This window comes from Pipistrellus hanaki (assembly GCF_964339955.1).
Source record: "Pipistrellus hanaki genome assembly, chromosome: X".
NCBI lineage: Eukaryota > Metazoa > Chordata > Mammalia > Chiroptera > Vespertilionidae > Pipistrellus > Pipistrellus hanaki.
The window spans coordinates 102,573,094-102,591,302 of record NC_140524.1 but is presented as its reverse complement, the minus strand read 5'-3'; the positions used below and the strand labels follow the sequence as shown (position 1 = coordinate 102,591,302).

At 54.3% G+C, this 18,209-nt stretch overlaps 1 protein-coding gene across 7 annotated transcripts in view; it reads left to right on the top strand.

Annotated features, from left to right (window-relative positions):
• The window catches only part of WWC3 (WWC family member 3), a 105,968-nt gene that overhangs the window by 42,078 nt on the left and 45,681 nt on the right, over positions 1-18,209 (top strand). For 4 of the 7 annotated variants that reach the window (XM_084870008.1, XM_084870007.1, XM_084870011.1 and 1 more), the window contains exons 3-6: positions 2,837-3,040; positions 13,391-13,467; positions 14,930-15,009; positions 15,954-16,073. In XM_084870008.1, coding sequence (XP_084726134.1) covers positions 2,837-3,040; positions 13,391-13,467; positions 14,930-15,009; positions 15,954-16,073 — 481 coding nt within the window. The remainder of the gene's footprint in view (positions 1-2,836; positions 3,041-13,390; positions 13,468-14,929; positions 15,010-15,953; positions 16,074-18,209) is intronic. The other 3 variants (XM_084870009.1, XM_084870013.1, XM_084870012.1) reach the window with 1 other exon arrangement.

The window sequence follows — 18,209 nt, the reverse complement described above, 5'->3', positions numbered from 1 at the left end:
GGGCAGTGGAGTCTGAGACGTGGCGCCCGGCCTTGCTCTCTAGTGTGGCTCTCACCCAGAGATCGGGCACCCGGGCACCCGGGAGAGGCGCGGCCCGGCCTCCAGGCAGGTATCTGGGTGGCAAGAGGGCTTCTAGGCGGATCCATCACCTTGGCTGACCCGGTACCTCGAGTCTGTGTGTGTTTGGGGTGTCTGAGCTTGCTTTTCCAGGTGCTGCTGGGAGCTCCCACGGGGGGGGGGGGGGGGGGGGGGGGGCAGTTCCCACAGGGGAGGGCCCCTCCCACAGGTGAAGGCAGCTCCCACAGGGGAGGGCCGTTCCCACAGGGGAGAGCCACGCCCACAGGGGAGGGCCACGCCCCCAGGTGAGGGCTGTTCCCACAGGGGAGGGCCACTCCCCCAGGGGAGGGCAGTTCCCACAGGGGAAGGCCAGGCCGCTGTGCTCTGGGCCTGCGCACAGCAGGCCTCACCCGCAGGTCCTGGGCTCCCGGGCCGGCGGTATGACTGAACAGCATAGGCATCTGCCTTACACAATCCTTCTGGAAAGCCTGCCTGCCTGCCACTGGGGCCGGGACCTGTTCTGGCTCGCCTCCTGTAAACTCAGCCTGCTCATTCCTCCTGCCTGGCCAGCGGCTGGCCTGCTGCTGAGTCACAGCAGGTGTCAGCGCGCGTCTCTGTGCGGCCACTCTTCAGGCCCCGGGGCCGGGAAAGTGAGGCCCAGTCTCCACCCGCAGGGACGCCACGGGACACTAGCCATTAGGATCGCCTCCTTGAGCGCAGCTGGGATGAGCCAGCACCCCCTCTTCCCTTTGGGACCTTCAGAGAACCCCCCACGCCCAGGAACAAGAAGGATTATTGTTGTTGTAATAGTTTGTACCTAAGGGCCAGACCCCACTCAGAACACTTGCTTCTGAGAAACCAACTCTTCCTTTGAAATGTATTTATTTTTCTTGATTTCAGAGAGGAAGGGAGAAGGAGAGAGAGAAACATCGATCGGCTGCCTCCTGCACGCCCCACACTGGGGATGGAGCCTGCAACCCGGGCCTGTGCCCTTGACTGGGAATCGAACCGTGACCTTTTGGTTCATAGGTCCACACTCAATCACTGAGCCACGCCGGCTGGGATTCTGCGTATTTCTTTAGGATTTGGGTGGAGGGTTTGATCAGCCTTTCTCTCCCATGAACACTCTCCTGTTGTCTTTTGCCTGTGAGCAGCCTGCATGTGTGTATCAATATGCCAGCCTTGTAACAGAGCCGCCGTAGTCTGGGAACTGGGAATGTGGACCCCGTTTCCCACTTCTTACTTACTTCCTACTTCCACTAGGAGAGTCATTGCATGAGGAGAGCTAGCCTTTCCCGAGTCTGGGTGTCTTGTCCATTTGCTCAGCCTGCCCGCTCAGTCTCAGGATCTGACGCCGGGACCGTGGCCCTCTGTCCTCGGAGCAGACCACCCCTCCTGTTCCTCATTCAACAATCGGGTTTCAGACCGATGGAGGGGCCTGAGAATGTGCAGACGGCTGACGCTGCGTGCCTGCCTTCTGGGGGCCTGTGCTTTACGTGGGACACAAAAACATAGAGGAACAATTATGTGCTCAGTGTGGGAGCCGCAGTCCCAGCCACTGCACAGGGACGTATGTGCTCTGAGAGGCAGGGAAGGCTTCAGAAAAAGGTGTCTCTGCAAAGGGTCTTGGAAGGGAACAGGGTTTCCTGGTGGGCAGAGCAGGGGCGGCATGATTAAATGCAAAGGTGTCATGGTTTGGTTGGGTTTCCATTTGGGGAACAAAAGGGCGCTTCCTGAGAATGGGCTCTGCTTCGGGCGAAGGGCTCAGAGTTCCTTAGGCGCCGTCCTGGCGGAGAAGCAAAGGTGGGCGCTTGCAGGGAGAGAAGGCAGGTGGGAAGTGGGGACTGGTGGCGGGAGGAGACAGCACGTCCATGGGGAATGCAGGGCTGCGCTGTCTGGTGCGGGAGGGGGAGGGGGCGGGGAGAGCCAGTCAGGGCAGCAGAGCCGAGGCACCCTAGTGGAGGTGTGAGCGGAGGACCGGAAGTCTGTGAGCTTGACCGTCATGAGTTCATTTGGCTCATCTCTGCCAACATTTCACCACAGTGTGAAACGTCTGGGATTGTCTCCCCTGTCCAATGAGCAGCTTCACGCCTGTGTAGTTTTCTCCTCGTTTTAACTGTGCATATAAACACAGAAGGTGTGCGCCCACCAGATGGCTCACTGATTGAGCATGGACTCATGAACTAGGAGGTCAGGGTTCCATTCCGATCAGAGCACAGGCCCGGGTTGCAGGCACATCCCCAGTAGGGGGCATGCAGGAGGCAGCTGATCCATGGTTCTCTCTCATTGATGTTTCTATCTCTTCCTCTCTGAAATAAATTAAAAATATATATTAAAAAATAAAAATAGAAGATGTTCCACACTGTAGGAAGGTTTGTTATGTAGACTTCATAGCATGAGTCCTTGTCATTCATTTTCTTTCTTTTTTTAAATATATATTTTTATTTTAGAGAGAGGAAGGGAGAGGGAGAGAGAGATTGAAACATCAATGATGAGAGAGAATTATTGATTAGCTGCCTCCTGCACGCCCCCTACTGGGGATTGAGCCCCCAACCCGGGCATGTGCTCTTGACTGGAATCGAACCCAGGACCCTTCAGTCCACAGACTGACGCTCTATCCACTGAGCCACACCCGATAGGGCCTGGCCATTCATTTGCGAGCTCACTAGTGCCATAGCCGCCTGACCGTTGGCCAGCCTAGAGGTGTGACTTTGGAGTCCCTGGCATGTTTTGTGTGGTGTCTGTGGATTCCACTCGCGTCTTCTGCTTCTCATTTCAGAGCTCACCCAGATCGAGGACCCCAGAGAGCAGTGGCGGCGCGAGCAGGAGCGGATGTTGAAAGAGTACTTAGTGGTAGCCCAGGAGGCTCTCAATGCCAAGAAGGAAATCTACCAGATCAAGCAGCAGCGGTTCGAGCTGGCACAGGAGGAGTTCCAGCATCTGCACAAAATGTGTGAGGACGACAGCCGCTCCTACGCCAGCTGTGAGTCCCCTGCCGCGTCCGCTTAGCACATGTGTCTCTCAGAGCCATTCCTCCTGGGTCATCTGCACATGCCAGCCCTCACTGGGCCAGGCAGCTTCAGAGTTTCCACTCGTGTCTGTAGGTCACAGTGTGCTGCCCCGGAATCAGAGGGCCACCCGCTAGGCTAGCCCAGTGGTCGGCAAACTCATGAGTCCACAGAGCCAAATATCAACAGCACAACGATTGACATTTCTTTGGAGAGCCACATTTTTTTATTTATTTTTTATTTTTTTATTTTATTTTATTGATTTTGTACAGAGAGGAAGGGAGAGAGATAGAGAGTTAGAAACATCGATGAGAGAGAGTCATCGATCAGCTGCCTCTTGCACACCCCCTACTGGGGATATGCCCGCAACCAAGGTCCATGCCCTTGACCGGAATCGAACCCGGGACCTTTCAGTCCCCAAGCCGACGCTCTATCCATTGAGCCAAACCGGTCCCGGCTGGAGAGCCACATTTTTTAAACTTAAACTTCTTCTAATGCCACTGCTTCAAAATAGACTCGCCCAGGCCGTGGTATTCTATGGAAGAGCCACATTCAAGGGGCCAAAGAGCCGCAGTTTGCCGACCACTGCGCTAGCCTCTCCTGTAGCAAACACCAAGTACCTCACTGGTGCCCGGGCACTGCATACAGTGGCGCCAACGGGAAAGGCCCTGCCCGCATGGCGCTTACGTTCAGGCGGAGAAGAGGGGAATAAGCCAGTTGCAGGCGGTGACACGAAGCAGCCTGTGTTTGGGGCATGGGAAAGCCTCCGCGGAGACTGGTGCATTAGCTGTGTCGCTGAGCCTCGGGGAAGCCACCCAGGGTTCTGCCGCTCCCAGATGGAAAGATCGGGAACCTTCCCACGTGTCCAGTACCTGTCTCTGTGGAGGGTCCTTTCTCGGGCCGCCGCCGACGGTGGAGGGACTCAGTGTAACCAGGGAAGCGGGGCTCTCTGCCCTTCAAGCTAGCTGGACACGCACTAGTGTCCACGGAGGGAGTCCCTGTCGGTGTGGGAGGCTGCGGAGCAGGCCCCGTTTCACTGTGTCAGTAGATCTTGGGTACTTGACGATCCAGGCCCAGCTCGGAGGCAAGGTGTTCTGATCTGACCCAGTCAGACCCTCCCCGGAGCTGCCACCTTGCCAGCCGCCATAGGCGCAGGGCCCTGCTGGCCTGGGTGCCAGCGAGCCTGGGGAGAACGTCAGCGTTGGTAGCAGCAGCTTTTACCGTCTGGAAGCCGGAGTCTAGCTGACTCGTGGAAAGACCTACCGGTGACATGCCGGCCATAGCGCAGGCATTTGGCTGTGGGGGCCCAGCGCTGAGCATTAGGCCCCGGTCAAAGCTTTTATCTAGAACAGAGCTAGGGCTGAGGGGCCTGGGTCTCTCTCCCCGCGGCTGCAGTGGAAGGTATGTAAACCGCAGGAGAGAGAGGTGGCCCCCCCCCCTTCCCGGAACAGGATTTAATGTGGTCTCTGACACGCGCCTTGCGAGAATGCGGGGCCTCCGGTCTAATGGCATGTTGTTGTCAGGCTGTTTTCTCTCATTCTTCAGATATTCGCATGTCCTAGATGCCTTTTTTTTTTTTTTTTAACTGCCCATTAGAATGCAGTGAGTCACCTTCATGCCAGCTCTCAGAGGCTGGGCTCTGTAAATCTCTGTCGGTTTTTCTTTTCTTGTCATGTCTTTCTCGGATTTGGGTATCAGGATAACACTGTCCTCCCAGAATGAATGGGGAAAGCGTTCCCTCGGCCTCGCTCTCAGAAAGAGCTTGTGTGGGGCTGGCATTAGTGCCTCTGGAGCCATGTGATGGAATTCACCAGAAAAGCCGCCGGGGCCCGGCATTCTTTGTGAGAATGCTGTGAGCACAAAACCAGTACCTTTGCGGGGTCCGGGTCTGTTCAGATTTTCTGCTTCTTCCCGAAGCAATTCCAGTGTTTGTGTGCTTCAAGGAACCTGTCTATTTATCTCAGCTGCCCTTCAGTAAGCGCTGCTCCGAAGGGCCAGAGAGGAAATACGTTCGGATCTGTGGGCCGCGTGGTCTCAGTGGCCACTGCTCAGCCTGTTGTCCCGCTGCGGGAGCAGCCGAGACCACGTGTGTGGCTGGTTCTGAGAAAAGCTTAAAAAACAGGTAAAGAGCTGGAATCAGCCCCCAGGGAATTAGTCAAGTTTGTCAAGTTTTCGCAAAGCTCCCTTATAATTCTTCTAATTCCTGCGGCCCCGAGGTGGGGTCCTCTCTCGTTCATTCCTGATATTTATCATTCGTGCCTGCTTTTTTCTCGCAGTCAGTGTAGCTATGCTTTTATCAGCTCTATTTATCTTTGCGATGAACTGGCTTTTGGGTTGCCTCCCACCTTCCCCCATTTCTTGTCTATGTTTCATTTTTTTTGCTTTCTTTTCTTTATTTTCTTCCTGCTACTTAGTTTGGCTTTAACTTATTCTTCCTTTTTCTAGCGTCCTAAAGTGAAAACGTGGATCATTGACTTCAGACCTTTCTGATTTCCTCACACGGCCTCTGAGGGCAGAGATTCCCCTCTAAGTATCACTTTAACCGCAGTCCTCGCAGTCTGGCGTTTGCCTTTTCGGCCAGTTCAGGATATTTCCTCATTTCCTTTGACCCCCGGGTTCTGTGACAGTCAGTTGCCGGGGCTTTTGAAAATGTCACGGTGTTGATTTTCTAATTTAATTCCCTTGAGGTCAGAGATGGCACTATGTAAAATTTCAGTTTTTTGAGATCTTGTAAGATGATTTTGATGGCCCAGCATCTGGTCCCCTTGAACTGATCCCGTAGGATGGGCAGCCATCGGCTCGGTGCCTCGAAGTCACATGTGGCGGAAGTGCTGGCTTTTCGTGTTTCTGAGAACACGGAGTTAGCGATTCTCAACCTTTCAGAAAGTTGCTTGGTAGAAGCTAGGTTGACCCGTATAAAATGGTCATTTCTGTCGCTTCAAGAGGGCTGAATATTGGTCATTTCATATGATTCAACCCAATAATTTCCTCCAGTAGCACCTCACCTGTCCCATGGTCCTTGTGGTTAGGTCTCCAAAGAGGCTCTCCAGTCAGTGTTTCCCAGAATGCTGGGAGAGAAGGAGGAGCAGGACAAGTTAGAGGGGAGTTCTGGCCGGTGATTGGAAGGACCACTTGCCCGGGGGAGACGGGGTGTCTTACCTGGGGGCTCCGATTCCAGTGCAGCCAGCGAGCTTGGGGCTCAGGACTGGAGCCCTTGCGAGTGCAAATGGAGGAGGACCTACCGCAGCTCGCAGATTGCACACCCAGCGCAGGGTGCGAGGGAGGAGCCCGCCCAGCCTCGGGGGTTCCGAGAGGATTAGGGCCTGGTTCAGAGCCTGTGGTCCTGTGGAGCGGGGACATCCCTCAGCAGCCAGTTTTCATCCATCCATCCATCCATCCATCCATTTATAGAGAGCTAGAAACATCGATGAGAGAGAAACATCGATCAGCTGCCTCCTGCACACCCCCTCGTGGGGATGTGCCCGCAACCAAGGTACATGCCCTTGACTGGAATCGAACCCGGGACCCTTCAGTCTGCAGGCCGACGCTCTATCCACTGAGCCAAACCGGTCAGGGCAGCAGCCAGTTTTCGATTTCCAGGCTGTGCACTCCCTTCACACGGGGGACAATGGGGAGTCGCACCGGGTTCCCTCCTCCCGTGCCCAGGGGATGTGATGGATGCCCAGGGGAGAAGCAGCTCCGATGATGCTGGCTTCCAAGTGGCATCTGGAGAAACCTTCAGCAGAGGAAACATGACCGTGGTGTTGACTTGAAATTCTCACATGCCCCTCAGACTCCGTTTCCCGACAACCTCCTCTAACGATGTCACCTAGAGAGGCTGGGCCCACGTCGGGAGCTGCTGGGAGGATCTGTAGCACCCGGGGCTGCAGTCGGCGCTCAGGCCTCCCAGCCCAGCTGGCGCTCAGAGCTAGTCATTTAGAGCGGGGAGGGCGCCCTGCTCTGTCCTAGGATCAGAATGACACTTGGGCTCATTTCCCACGATTCCTTCATTGTTGGTAACTTGAAGCTCAGAGAAGCAATATTTAGCGACCCAGAGTGTTCCGGGCACGGCTGTGATAGCCACACTGGGAAGCACGCGGTGCTACCTCCGTGGGACGCACGAGGAACTGAGTGTTGGAGAGGCTGAGCTACTTTTTCACGGCCACATGCCCAGTCAATGGTGGACCTGGATTTGAACCCAGCCTGGCTGTGCATGTAGCCTCAGTGCTCTGGACTCTTTCCTAGACACGGCAGGGGCAGCTTCCAGAGCATGGGTTTTGGAACCCCTTGCCCTCCCATTGCTCCAGTGATCTGCGAATAAACACCGGCTGTAAGCTGACAAGTCATCGGACTGTTTGGCAACACTGCATGGGGCAAGTGGAAGGCAGAGCGCCTTCCGCTTTCTGACTTTCTCATGGCCCACGGAGGACTGTAAACTAAAGATAGCACCCGGTGTTGGTGTACATAAATGGTGGGATTTATCCCTAATGGCTGATTTATCCCTTCTGGCTGATCATAGGGGGAATGAGGCCACGATGGCGAATGGAAGAATGAACTAGAACAGCCATTTCCAGGATTGGAGCAGCAGGGGAAAGAGGAGGGGGGAGCGGGGGCAGCGCATCTTGCCCGCACTCTCACAGATGCCCCTGAGCGATGGGACTCACCGGAGCAAAACCCCATTCATTGGAGAGAAAAGATCCGGTGTTAATATTGTACCATCTGGTAACTAAGAACGTCTAGGTCATTTTGCCCCTGACCAAAGCAGATGTAGGTGCTTTGCTGGAACAGAGATTTGAGCTTGCGTGTCCCCATAAGGCTAAAAGAACCTGATTTGTGTGGACCGGTGAGCTAGCGGTTTGGTACCCAGTCCCAGTACGTTTTCTGTAGCTCCATTTTGTAGAGTTCTCTCTTACTGTCTTCATGCTAATATGTTCTATTTGCCTTCTTTTTAATGCTGAAGACGTTCGTTATTTCAGAAACTTTTTTTCCCTGGAGTTAACGTTTTCATTCATTCTTCCTGAGAAACTCTGGCCTCCGGATGTGCTGAGGTGGAGTATCTGGCCATTTGCAGCATCTCTTGGAGGGGGTTCTTGCCTGGGTAAATCATAGTCTGAACCACAGGCCAACAAATTACGGATGGCCCGCAGGCTAAGTACTGTCCACTCAGGGGATTTGTTAATAAAGTTTTATTGGAACACAGCCATATCCATTCACTCACCTATCGTCTGTAGCAGCTACGCAGGGAGAGTTGAGTTGAGACAGAGACTCTTATGGCCCCCAAAGCCAGAAACACTCTGGCCCTTCGAAGGGGAAGTGCCGCAGTCCCGGGCTACCCCGGTGGCTCTCCACTCTGCCAGCTGCGCAGCCTCCCAGAGGCCTGTGAACGCTGCCGCCGCCTGGGTGCGGGTTTGGGTTGAGTTGGCTATGAGGGGGGCAGACAGTGTTTATTCCCCAAGTGGTTCTGAGCGCTGAGACCACTAGCCTCGATGGACTCTCAGCAGCGGGAACATGGCTCTCCATGTTACCCTGGCTCCAGGAGCTCCCAGAAGCCTCCACCACGTCTCTTTGGGTGGCTGGGAAAGAGCCGCCTTATCTCTGTTGGGATAGTGCTGATCCACCCTGAATTCCTGAGTTAGGTGGTGGTGAAGCTTGACCTTATCAGCCATCAGCGCTGCCAACATTCTTTCTGAAGCTCCAGGCCCTCCCACAGGACTATCTTCTCTCCGCTGAAGGGCTTCTCATCATCTGCTATCTAGATTAGGCCACGGGCCAAAGTCCATCCATTTAGCCTTTTGTTTTCCCTCCCCGAGCATGTCGGAGCAGGCTGGAGAAAAATGGATCACACAGCGCTTTTCACAGGTATTAGCTGGCAAGAAGGCTGCGACGGAGCACACATGTTTACTGAGAGATAATCCCCCGTCTGCCCTAGACGGGATTCCTCGCTGCCATTTGGTGGCTGCTCGCTGCTACTCCCGCGGGTCTCCAGTGGGCTGGAGGGGTTTGATCCCGTGCTTATGGTGCCTTTTAAAAAATGTGGTGCCCTCCTCTGTGGGCCTGGTTATCGCAGCGCCGGTAATTAGTACCTGTCAGCGTGGAGTCTGTCGGGACCTGCCTCCTTTCCTCCGGCTCCCGGCTCCCCGAGCACCCCCTCCATCGGAGCCTGGAGGCGCACCTGGGCTGGAGGAGCTGTCTGTCCGAGGATGTCTTTGAAGAAGGGCTACTGGGCTTTGAAAGCATTCCATCCGCCTGGGGTGTGACCTCCTCTCACAGCGGGAGGAGGCCTGCGGGGAAGAGAGACAGACAGACAGGCAGACAGACACACAGCTCCCCTTTCAGTACCCTGGGAAGGAAATGCACCAGGAGGACTGCGCTCTGCAGCATTTTGAGTGTTAAAAACACAGGTCTGGTCCGCTTGTGGGCCAATGGGCTCTGGGGAGCCGAAGGGCCATTCCCTCCTAGGCTGGCAAAGCTAATCTGCTTAAGGGATGTTGGACAGCTGACCCGTAGCAGCCCAGGTTCCAGACACAAGCGCCTCTGGGACTTGATGGCATAATGCAGATCAAGTCACTGCAGACGCAGTCTTTAATCTCTAAAGTGGGGGGCATAATCATCATCCCTCACAAAGATTTTTATGAGAATAGATGAAATAAGTGTGAAAGGCACCCTATAATAGCAAGGTACAATCATTTACATTGTTGTGGTGCAACTCAACTAAGCCCTGGTGATTATACCATCCCAAACAATGTGCAGACCTCAGTGGGCTCCTTAAGCTATTTAATAGCTCTGCCCACTCAGCTCGTCAAGAGAGAAAAAAGCTTCAGAGGTGAAAGTCTGGTATTTATCGTAAAACCCGAGATTGCAGACATGTCTTAACAGAGGAAGGTAGCTCTCTTTCTAAATGATGTACAGCGCGTGCTGTTACAGATGGGGGCTGGAGCCCTGAGCTATTTCTTGGACTCCAGAAACGGATTCCATTAGGCTTCCTGGCAGACATGAGGAACTGGGAATTTGTAGAAATTGAATTATATTCTTAAAAGCTACGCCAGCGTTTGCAACTCCCCTTAGCGTTTGAAGATAAGGTGTGCTCACCGTCTTAGGCACCGGAGTGGACTTTTCCCTCATCCCTGCCTGGAATGTTATAATTTCAGAGGCTGTAGCAAAGGTAACACGAAGGTATCAGTGTAAGTAAGACCGCGTGTGCCATTCAGGTGGCCTCAGCCGCAGCGCACAGAAAAGACGCACGTCCATGGAGGACTACAAAGCAGTCCTCCATGTGGGTGGCTTCCTGTTGGTGGCTTCGGTGGCTCCGGGATGTCGTGTTTGCTCAGGCCCTGTTCTGCTTCCAAGACCCAGTTTCCCCGGGTCTCCTGGGAGAGAGCGGCACCTGACAGTGGCAGGGAGCTGGGAGCTGGGAGCTGGGAATGAGAGGGGGCCGGATGCCATGTATGTGTCCGATTGTCCCTGCTCCCCCTCCCAAGTGCACTTCAAGTTTTGTGGCCACGAGCTGCGAGCATGGCACTGGGTGAACTTGATTAACTTCCCTAGACTTGGGGGTGGGCTTGCTTCTCGAACCCCAGCCGGAGCGATCCGGGTGGCGCCTGTCGGCACGCTGTCCCTCACACGAAGGTGACAAGCTGACACGGGAAAGTGAGGAGTCAGCAAGGCCTCGGCCCGTGTGCATGTTCTCCGGGTCCCAGCGGGAGCCCCTTCAGCCAGGTCTGAGAAACAGGTCCCAGAAGCCGAACTGGGAGATGTCAGAGGAATGATTCATCGCTGATCCGCAGTGAAACCAGAGCCAGACAAGATAGAAGCTGCAGGATTTGGAAATAGACATTCTTCGTCTGAGAGAGAATTCCATTTTAAAAACATTTTACTCCATGTCTGGAGAGATTACGATTGGAAATATAAGAACATAAAATTGGCAAACACTTTGCTCCTGCTGATATTTATTTCCAGTGGATTCCAGTGGTTCAGTGTTCTGACTGACGGGGGCTTACATAGGAGGTTTGCCATAGAACTGTTGTTTTTATTTTAAAAAATACATATAAATTTTATTGATTTCAGAGAGGAAGGGAGAGGGAGAGAGAGAAACATCAGTGATGAGAGAGAATCATGGATCGGCTGCCTCCTGCACGCCCCACACTGGCATGAGCCCTGACTCAGAATCTAACCGTGACCTCCTGGTTCATAGGTTGACGCGCAACCACTGAGCCACACCGGCTGGACAGAATGTGTGTGGGGGGTGTTTTTAAAGGAGATATCAGCTGCTCAAATTCACTTTGAGTATTGTTGGGGCTAAATAACCTTGCTGTGGAAGCCACTTGGTCTTGAGCCATCCTTCCCAGGAGAAAGTCAGGACATGGTTTTGAACTAGTTTCTAGATGTGCGCTCCCAGTGATCTCAATGACAGCCTTCGGACCTCAGGTGGAAGGAGTGGCAGAAGGGTCACCGCCTGCAGATGGGCCTTCTGAGCAGGTGACGGTAAAGAGAAGGACCCAAGGCAGATGACTCCCAGCACCCTGACCCTGCCAGGTGCCCCTCTCCCCCAGGAGACCCGGGGAAACTGGGTCTTGGAAGCAGAGCAGGGCCTGAGCAAACACGACACCTCGGAGCCACCGGAGCCACCAACAGGAAGCCACGCTCAGGGAGAGCTAGAAACCAAGTCACTGCACCCCCAAAGCTGACAGCTTCAGAGGCCTCAGAGCAAGGACACGGAAGCACGAGGAACTAGCCGTGCACAGGGCGCCAGCGTGGGTAGCGCCGCTGGCTGCTCATGCGCAGGAAACGCTCGGTGCTCGCTGCGCACCGCGCACAGGTGACCACACCGCGCACAGTGACCAGCTCTGCGAGCCTCGCTCCCCCCAGGGACCAGCTGCTTGTAGTGACGCCTGTCTGTAGCCGGAGGTTAGAGCATGTGTCCTGCTCCTTTTAAGAACCCATGTCCCACCCTGGCCGGTTTGGCTCAGTGGATAGAGCGTCGGCCTGCGGACTGAAGGGTCCCGGGTTCGATTCTGGTCAAGGGCATGTACATTGATTGTGGGCACATCCCCAGTGTACAAAAAAGCATTTTGTTGCAAGAGGCAGCTGATGGATGTTTCCCTCTCACCAGTGTTTCTAGTTCTCTATCCCTCTCATTCCTCTCTGTAAAAAATCAATAAAAGATATTAAAAAACAAAAAAAAGGACCCATGTCCCTGCGATACGCTTTACCAGGGGTCCTCAAACTTTTTAAAGTGGGGGCCAGATCACGGTCCCTCAGAGAGCTGGAGGGCCGGACTATATGAACTACTAATTCCTACTGTAACACCTCGGCTGCGCTCACTGCCCAAAAAACCTGGCGGGCCGGATCAGACTCCCCTGGGGGCTGCATGTGGCCCGCGGGCCATAGTTTGAAGACCCCTGCTTTAGCCAGACAGCCATCAGCAATGGGCTGCTGGAATACGGGGGGGCAGGGGGGCTGGAGGCTTCTCTGGAGTTCTGCGTAGCAGCCAGCCTGGAAGCGCAGCTCTCCCTTAGCCTGGCTGGCGGTGCAGGCGCAGTGCTAGGAGCTGCCTTTCTCATTTTCTACGTCTTGAGTGCATGCTTTCTCTCTTACGTCAACAATTGTTCATCTGGGGACTGCAGAGAGGACAGAAATAAAAAGAACATCTTTTGTATTGAAAGAACCACAGTTGACTTTTTGGCTCTATCCTCCCCAAGCCTCCTGTGTGTGCACATTTTTATTTATTTATTTATTCATTCATTAAAAAGAAATGTATTTTATTGACTTCAGAGAGGAAGGGAGAGGGAGCGAGAGAGAAACATCAGTGATGAGAGAGAATCACTGACCCGCTGCCTCCTGCACGCCCCACACTGAGTATCGAGCCCGCAACCCTGGCCTGTGCCCTGATCAGGAATCGAACCTCGTCCTCCTGGTTCCTAGGTCAACGCTCAACCACTGAGCCACACCGGCCAGGCCGTGTGGGCATTTTAAAGGAAAGTAAAAATGGTTCCCAGCGTGTGTGCTATTTGCCAGGAAGAGCGGTTTTTCGTAATCACACCTTCCCCTCCTGGCGCGCTCGCGGCGGTGGAGCTGGGTTTGCAGCGGCGGCGGCGCAGCTGCTTTACCTGTGGCATCTGGTCTGAGCCGCGGGCCCCGCAGGCAGGCCTCGGGCAGAGATCAGACACGCAGATGCAGGCGGGGAAGTGGGGATTCTTCTGAAGCCAGTACCAACACGTGAAGCTGAGACCTCATCATTTAACGGGGAGAATCCGGAGTTCCTGTCTGTGTGCATTTCTTTATTTGAAAGGATCCCTTATTAAACGCAATGTTTTCCTTCTGTTTAGCCTTCTCTGGATATTCAACGAATACAAAGTACGACCCACACCAGATTAAAGCAGAAATAGCCAGTCGCCGGGATAGGGTGAGTAACCCGGTGCCCGTATGCATTCCTACGCGCCATCCTGATCATGGCTCATTTTCGGGTGGCCGGCGTGTCTGACCCTCACATTTTACTCAGATTTTCCTTTCATGGGTTATTATTATATTTGCTTGTACTCTCCACTCTTGTCCAACAGGAGGGCCACTATTTCATTTTAAAACCGCAGCCCGTCTAACAAAAAGTCACCTGGCCCCTCCTCCCACCACTTCAGCCCCTCGGCTTGCTGGTCTGGCGAGGGCTCCGTTTCGTTGCATTTGCATCAGAACACAGGAGACACCTTGGAAATGAAGCCTCCTGCGGTGGTGTCTCAGAAACACCCCTGGGAGTTGGTGAACCGTGCGAGCCCCCCTCCCCGTCCCAGCTTTCACGCAGGCCTGGAGCGGGGCCCAGAATCTGTTGAGTGAGCACCAGGCGAGGGGTGGAGACTGCGCTCGCAGCTGCGGGGCCTCCTCTGTGGCTCTGCGGAGCCAGGACCAGGGAAGGCGGGCAAAGTGCCCCCAGTTTGCTGACTGAGGACCAAGTCAGCACCGGGAGGAAGAAAGTCCGTGTGCTTCCCGTGGGCAGGAAGTGCTAGGACTTTGGGATGTGAGGAATGCAGCCCTTCTAGTGCGGCTATTTTATTTTATTTTATTTTAATTATTTTAAAAATTATTTTTATTTATTTTTTGCAGAGAGGAAGAGAGAGGGAGAGTTAGAAACATCGATAAGAGAGAATCATTGATCAGCTGCCTCTTGCACACCCCCTACTGGGGATGTGCCCGCAACCAAGGTACATGCCCTTGACCGCAATCGAACCCTGGACCCTTCAGTCTGCAGGCCGACGCTCTATCCACTGAGCCAATCTGGTTTCGGCATTTTATTTTATTTTATCCTCACCCGAGGATATTTTTCCCATTGACTTTTAGAGAGTGGAAGAGAGAATGTGAGAGAAACACATCGATTGGCTGCCTTCTGCATGAGCCCTGACCAGGGTCCAGGCCAGGGAGGACCCTGCAATAGAGGTACATGCCCTTGATGGGAATCGAACCCGGGACCTTTTGGCTCACAGGATGATACTCTATCCACTGAACCAAACCGGCAAGGGCTATTTTATTTTTAAATAAAAAATATTTTTATTGATTTCAGAGAGGAAGGGAGAGGGAGAGAGAGAAACACCAATGACTAGAGAGAAACATTGATCGGCTGCCTCCCGTACACCCTAGCTACACTAGGGATCGAGCCCGCAGCCAGGCATGTGCCCTGAGAGGGAATCGAGCCGTGATCTCCTGGTTCATAGGTTGATGCTCAACCACTGAGCCACCCAGCATGCCTGTGAATGGAAGCTCATGGAGAGAGCAGATGAGCCCATGAATGGCAAACTAAGCAGAAATTTCAATGACAGTGATAACAACTGTAGAAATCCTTTTTCACAGCAAGTTTTGCAAAAACTGTTCTTTATCTTTAGCTTTCCAGATTGAAGCGAGAGCTGGCGCAGATGAAGCAGGAGCTGCAGTACAAAGAGAAGGGGGTGGAGACCCTGCAAGAGTGAGTTGCCCGCGCTGAAGGGACGGAGCCCGGGGTTTCCTTTCGTGCTGACCTCTCGGTGCCTGGGCATGAGTCCGAGAGCTTCCGGGGCGCCTGCTTCTAGGACTGTGTTTACGCTCATTGCTTCCCGACCCCGAGCATAAGAGTGTCTGCCTTATAGACACTCTGTTCCTTTAAGGGGAACTCTTTGGAAACCAGACCTTTGTTTTATATTTGTCCACATTCTCCATAGCTGCTGTGGAGAATCACATGGCCGTTTAAGTTGGAATTCCAATTTTGTCAGCTTCTATTTCTCCATTTTTTTTATTCTAAAAATTCAAATTCAATTGAAATAGAATAATTCATCCCCAGCCCCAGTAGCCACATCCGAGATGCTCAGCAGTCACATGTGGCGAGTGTAGATCTCCCCACCTCGGCGCTGAGACTTTCTGTGGCGGGCAGTCCTGCGGACCAGATGATGCTCAGCAGCATCCCTGGCTTGGTCCCGCCCACTTGTTGCAGCCAACAACGCCTCCACGCTTGGCCACGTGTTCCCCGGAGGCCCATTCGCCCCCAGTGGAGAACCACCGGGTTGGTGGCCATGGCCTTGGCCAGCACAGCGGATAGAATATTTCCATCGTCACAGACCATGCTATTGGGCGGTCTGGTCTGTAGGTCTTCCTCGTGTTGGCATCTTCACGATGAAAACTTCATCCCCTCTAAGAGTCTGGGGATGAGTTTCTGACTTGTGAGCTGTGTGGAGTCAGCACATGGAATGAACCAAAGTTATTTCCTAAACGGGGCTGTTGCTGGTCTGGAAGAATTGGTTTTCTTAAGAAGGGGTATGCTTGTTGGTCAAGAGTCATTCTCTCTCGCTCCAGAGCCTGGCTCCGCTTGCTGCACGTGGGCATGTGCTTTGTGCCTGCTGTGCCTGCTGTTCTCACTGTCCCTGGGGATTGTTTTAGCCAGCTTGGCTGCTGCCACGAAACACCGCGGACGGGGCGGCTTAAGCAGCAGACATTGCCCTCGCACAGTGCTGGAGGCTGGAAGTCCAAGAGCAATGGAGCGGGCCAGTTCGGTACCTGGTGAGGACCTGCTTCTCGCTGTGTCTTCACGTGGCGGGGGTTCCGAGGGAGCTCTGGGCTCTGGCGTGTCTTCCTTTTCCTATAAGGACCCTGACCCCATATGGGGCTCCACCTCTCCCACCTCATCTCAGGCTGATCACCACACACAGGCCCCATCTCCAAATACCATCCCCGGGCGGGGGGGAGGGGGGGGAGAAAGATCACACGATTCAGTCCACAGCAACGCTCATCAGGCTGAATGGCCAGGAGGCAGCGCCAGCACACAGTCAGCCTTCAGCAGACGGCAGGAAGCGGCTGGCACTGTTCTCAGGGAGGTGGCAGGGGCAGCGACGGTGGCACGGGTGACGGCAGTCTTGCCCTTTATGGAGGCACTGGGGAATGTGAGCGTTTGACGATGGCACTCTCTCAACCTCACGTGCAGGGCGCTTAGCCGGCATGCCAGCCCGGGGCTCAGCGCTAGCGGGAGCTCCGCTGTTGAAGCAGCCGGATCGGTCTGGTGGGTTCATTTGACCATTTTTTGATTAAGGCCGTGTGCTCAGCACCGGGGAGACACAGTGGCAAGGTGAGCGGGGTCCTGCCCAGAGGGCTTGCTTTGTGTGGCGCTCCTACCCTCCCTGCCCCTGCAGGCCCCTCCGGGCGGTGGGTTTTGGTGCTGCTTGGCGTGAGCTGAGTCTTACCCTTTGGCCAGCCCTTGCTTTCTGCACCATTACCCGGCAGTGTGTGTGTGTGTGTGTGTGTGTGTGTGTGTGTGCCATCCTCCGGCGATTTGGCCCTCAGTGGGGCTTCCTTTAATTAGCCCTCGTCCCTCAGCTTCTACAAAAGTTGTTCTTAAGCCAATCAGGCTGCTTTGCAGTCTGGGCCACTGGCTTTGTTGCTCATTTTCTGCCTTCGCAGCCTTGTTCCCGCACACAGCGAGCTCCGAGATGTTCCCCGCACATCCCAGCGCCTCCAGAGCACAGACGCCTGCGAGGTCACGTCTGCTAAGGGGCTGGGTAATAAATAGCAGAGGCCTGCATGGTTGCTCCCTGGCTAGAGCAGTGGTCGGCAAATTGCGGCTCGAGAGCCACATGCGGCTCTTTGGCCCCTTGAGTGTGGCTCTTCCACAGAATACCACGGCCTGGGCGAGTCTGTGTTGAAGAAGTGGCGTTAGAAGAGGTTTAAGTTTAAAAATGTGGCTCTCGGAAGAAATGTCAATCATTGTCCTGTTGATATTTGGCTCTGCTGACTAATGAGTTTGCTGACCACTGGGTAGAGCATTGGCCTGCGCACCGCATGGCCGCGGGTTTGAGTTCCAGTCAGGGGCAAGTACCTCGGTTGCAGGTTTGATCCCCAGCCCCAGTCAGGGTGTGTGCCAGAGGCAACCAGTCGATGTTTCTCTCTCACATCAGTGCTTCTCTCTTTCCCTTTCCCTCCTCCTTCCCTTCTACTCTCTCTAAAAATCAATGGAAAAATTATCTTCAGGTGAGGATTTTTTAAAATGAGGAGGGGGCCGTATAAGAAATGAGCAGAGCCCCGGCCGGTTTAGCTCAGCAGTTAGAGTGCTGGCCGGGGACTGAAGGGTCATGGGTTCAATTCCTGGTCAAGGGCACAGACCTGGTTTTAGGTTCACTCCTCTGCCTCCAGGCACGTGCGGGAGGCAGCCAGTCGATGTGTCTCTGTCACATTGATATTCTCTCTCTCTCTCTCTCTCTCTCTCTCTCTCTCTCTCTATCTATCTCTCTCTCCCTCCCTCCCTCCCTCCCTCCCTCCCTCCCTCTCTTCTCCTCTCTCTCTAAAGATCATTGGAAAAAATACCCTCCGGTGGGGATTACAAAAATAAAAATACAGAAGAAGTTAGCAGAGAAACAGATGCGCTCGGTGGGGCCTCAGAGGTCGCCAGGACTGACCTGGTGGATTGAGGCTGCTTTCCCGCAGCCATTGGGCCGCCCTGCTGCTCTCTCACCACCAGGGAGACTCCCGCTCACTCACGGTGTCCCTGGGCCCTCCAGCTTCTCCGCTGGGCCCTGTGCGGCTGTGGGGGCGACTGGCCCGGGCTCCGGGGGCACAGGCCCCCTGAGCTCAGAAGAGAGTCCGCCGGCACCTTCCCCGTGGGCTCTCCTCCCACAGCCGATGGCCAGGCCTGTGCCTTTGCCTGGT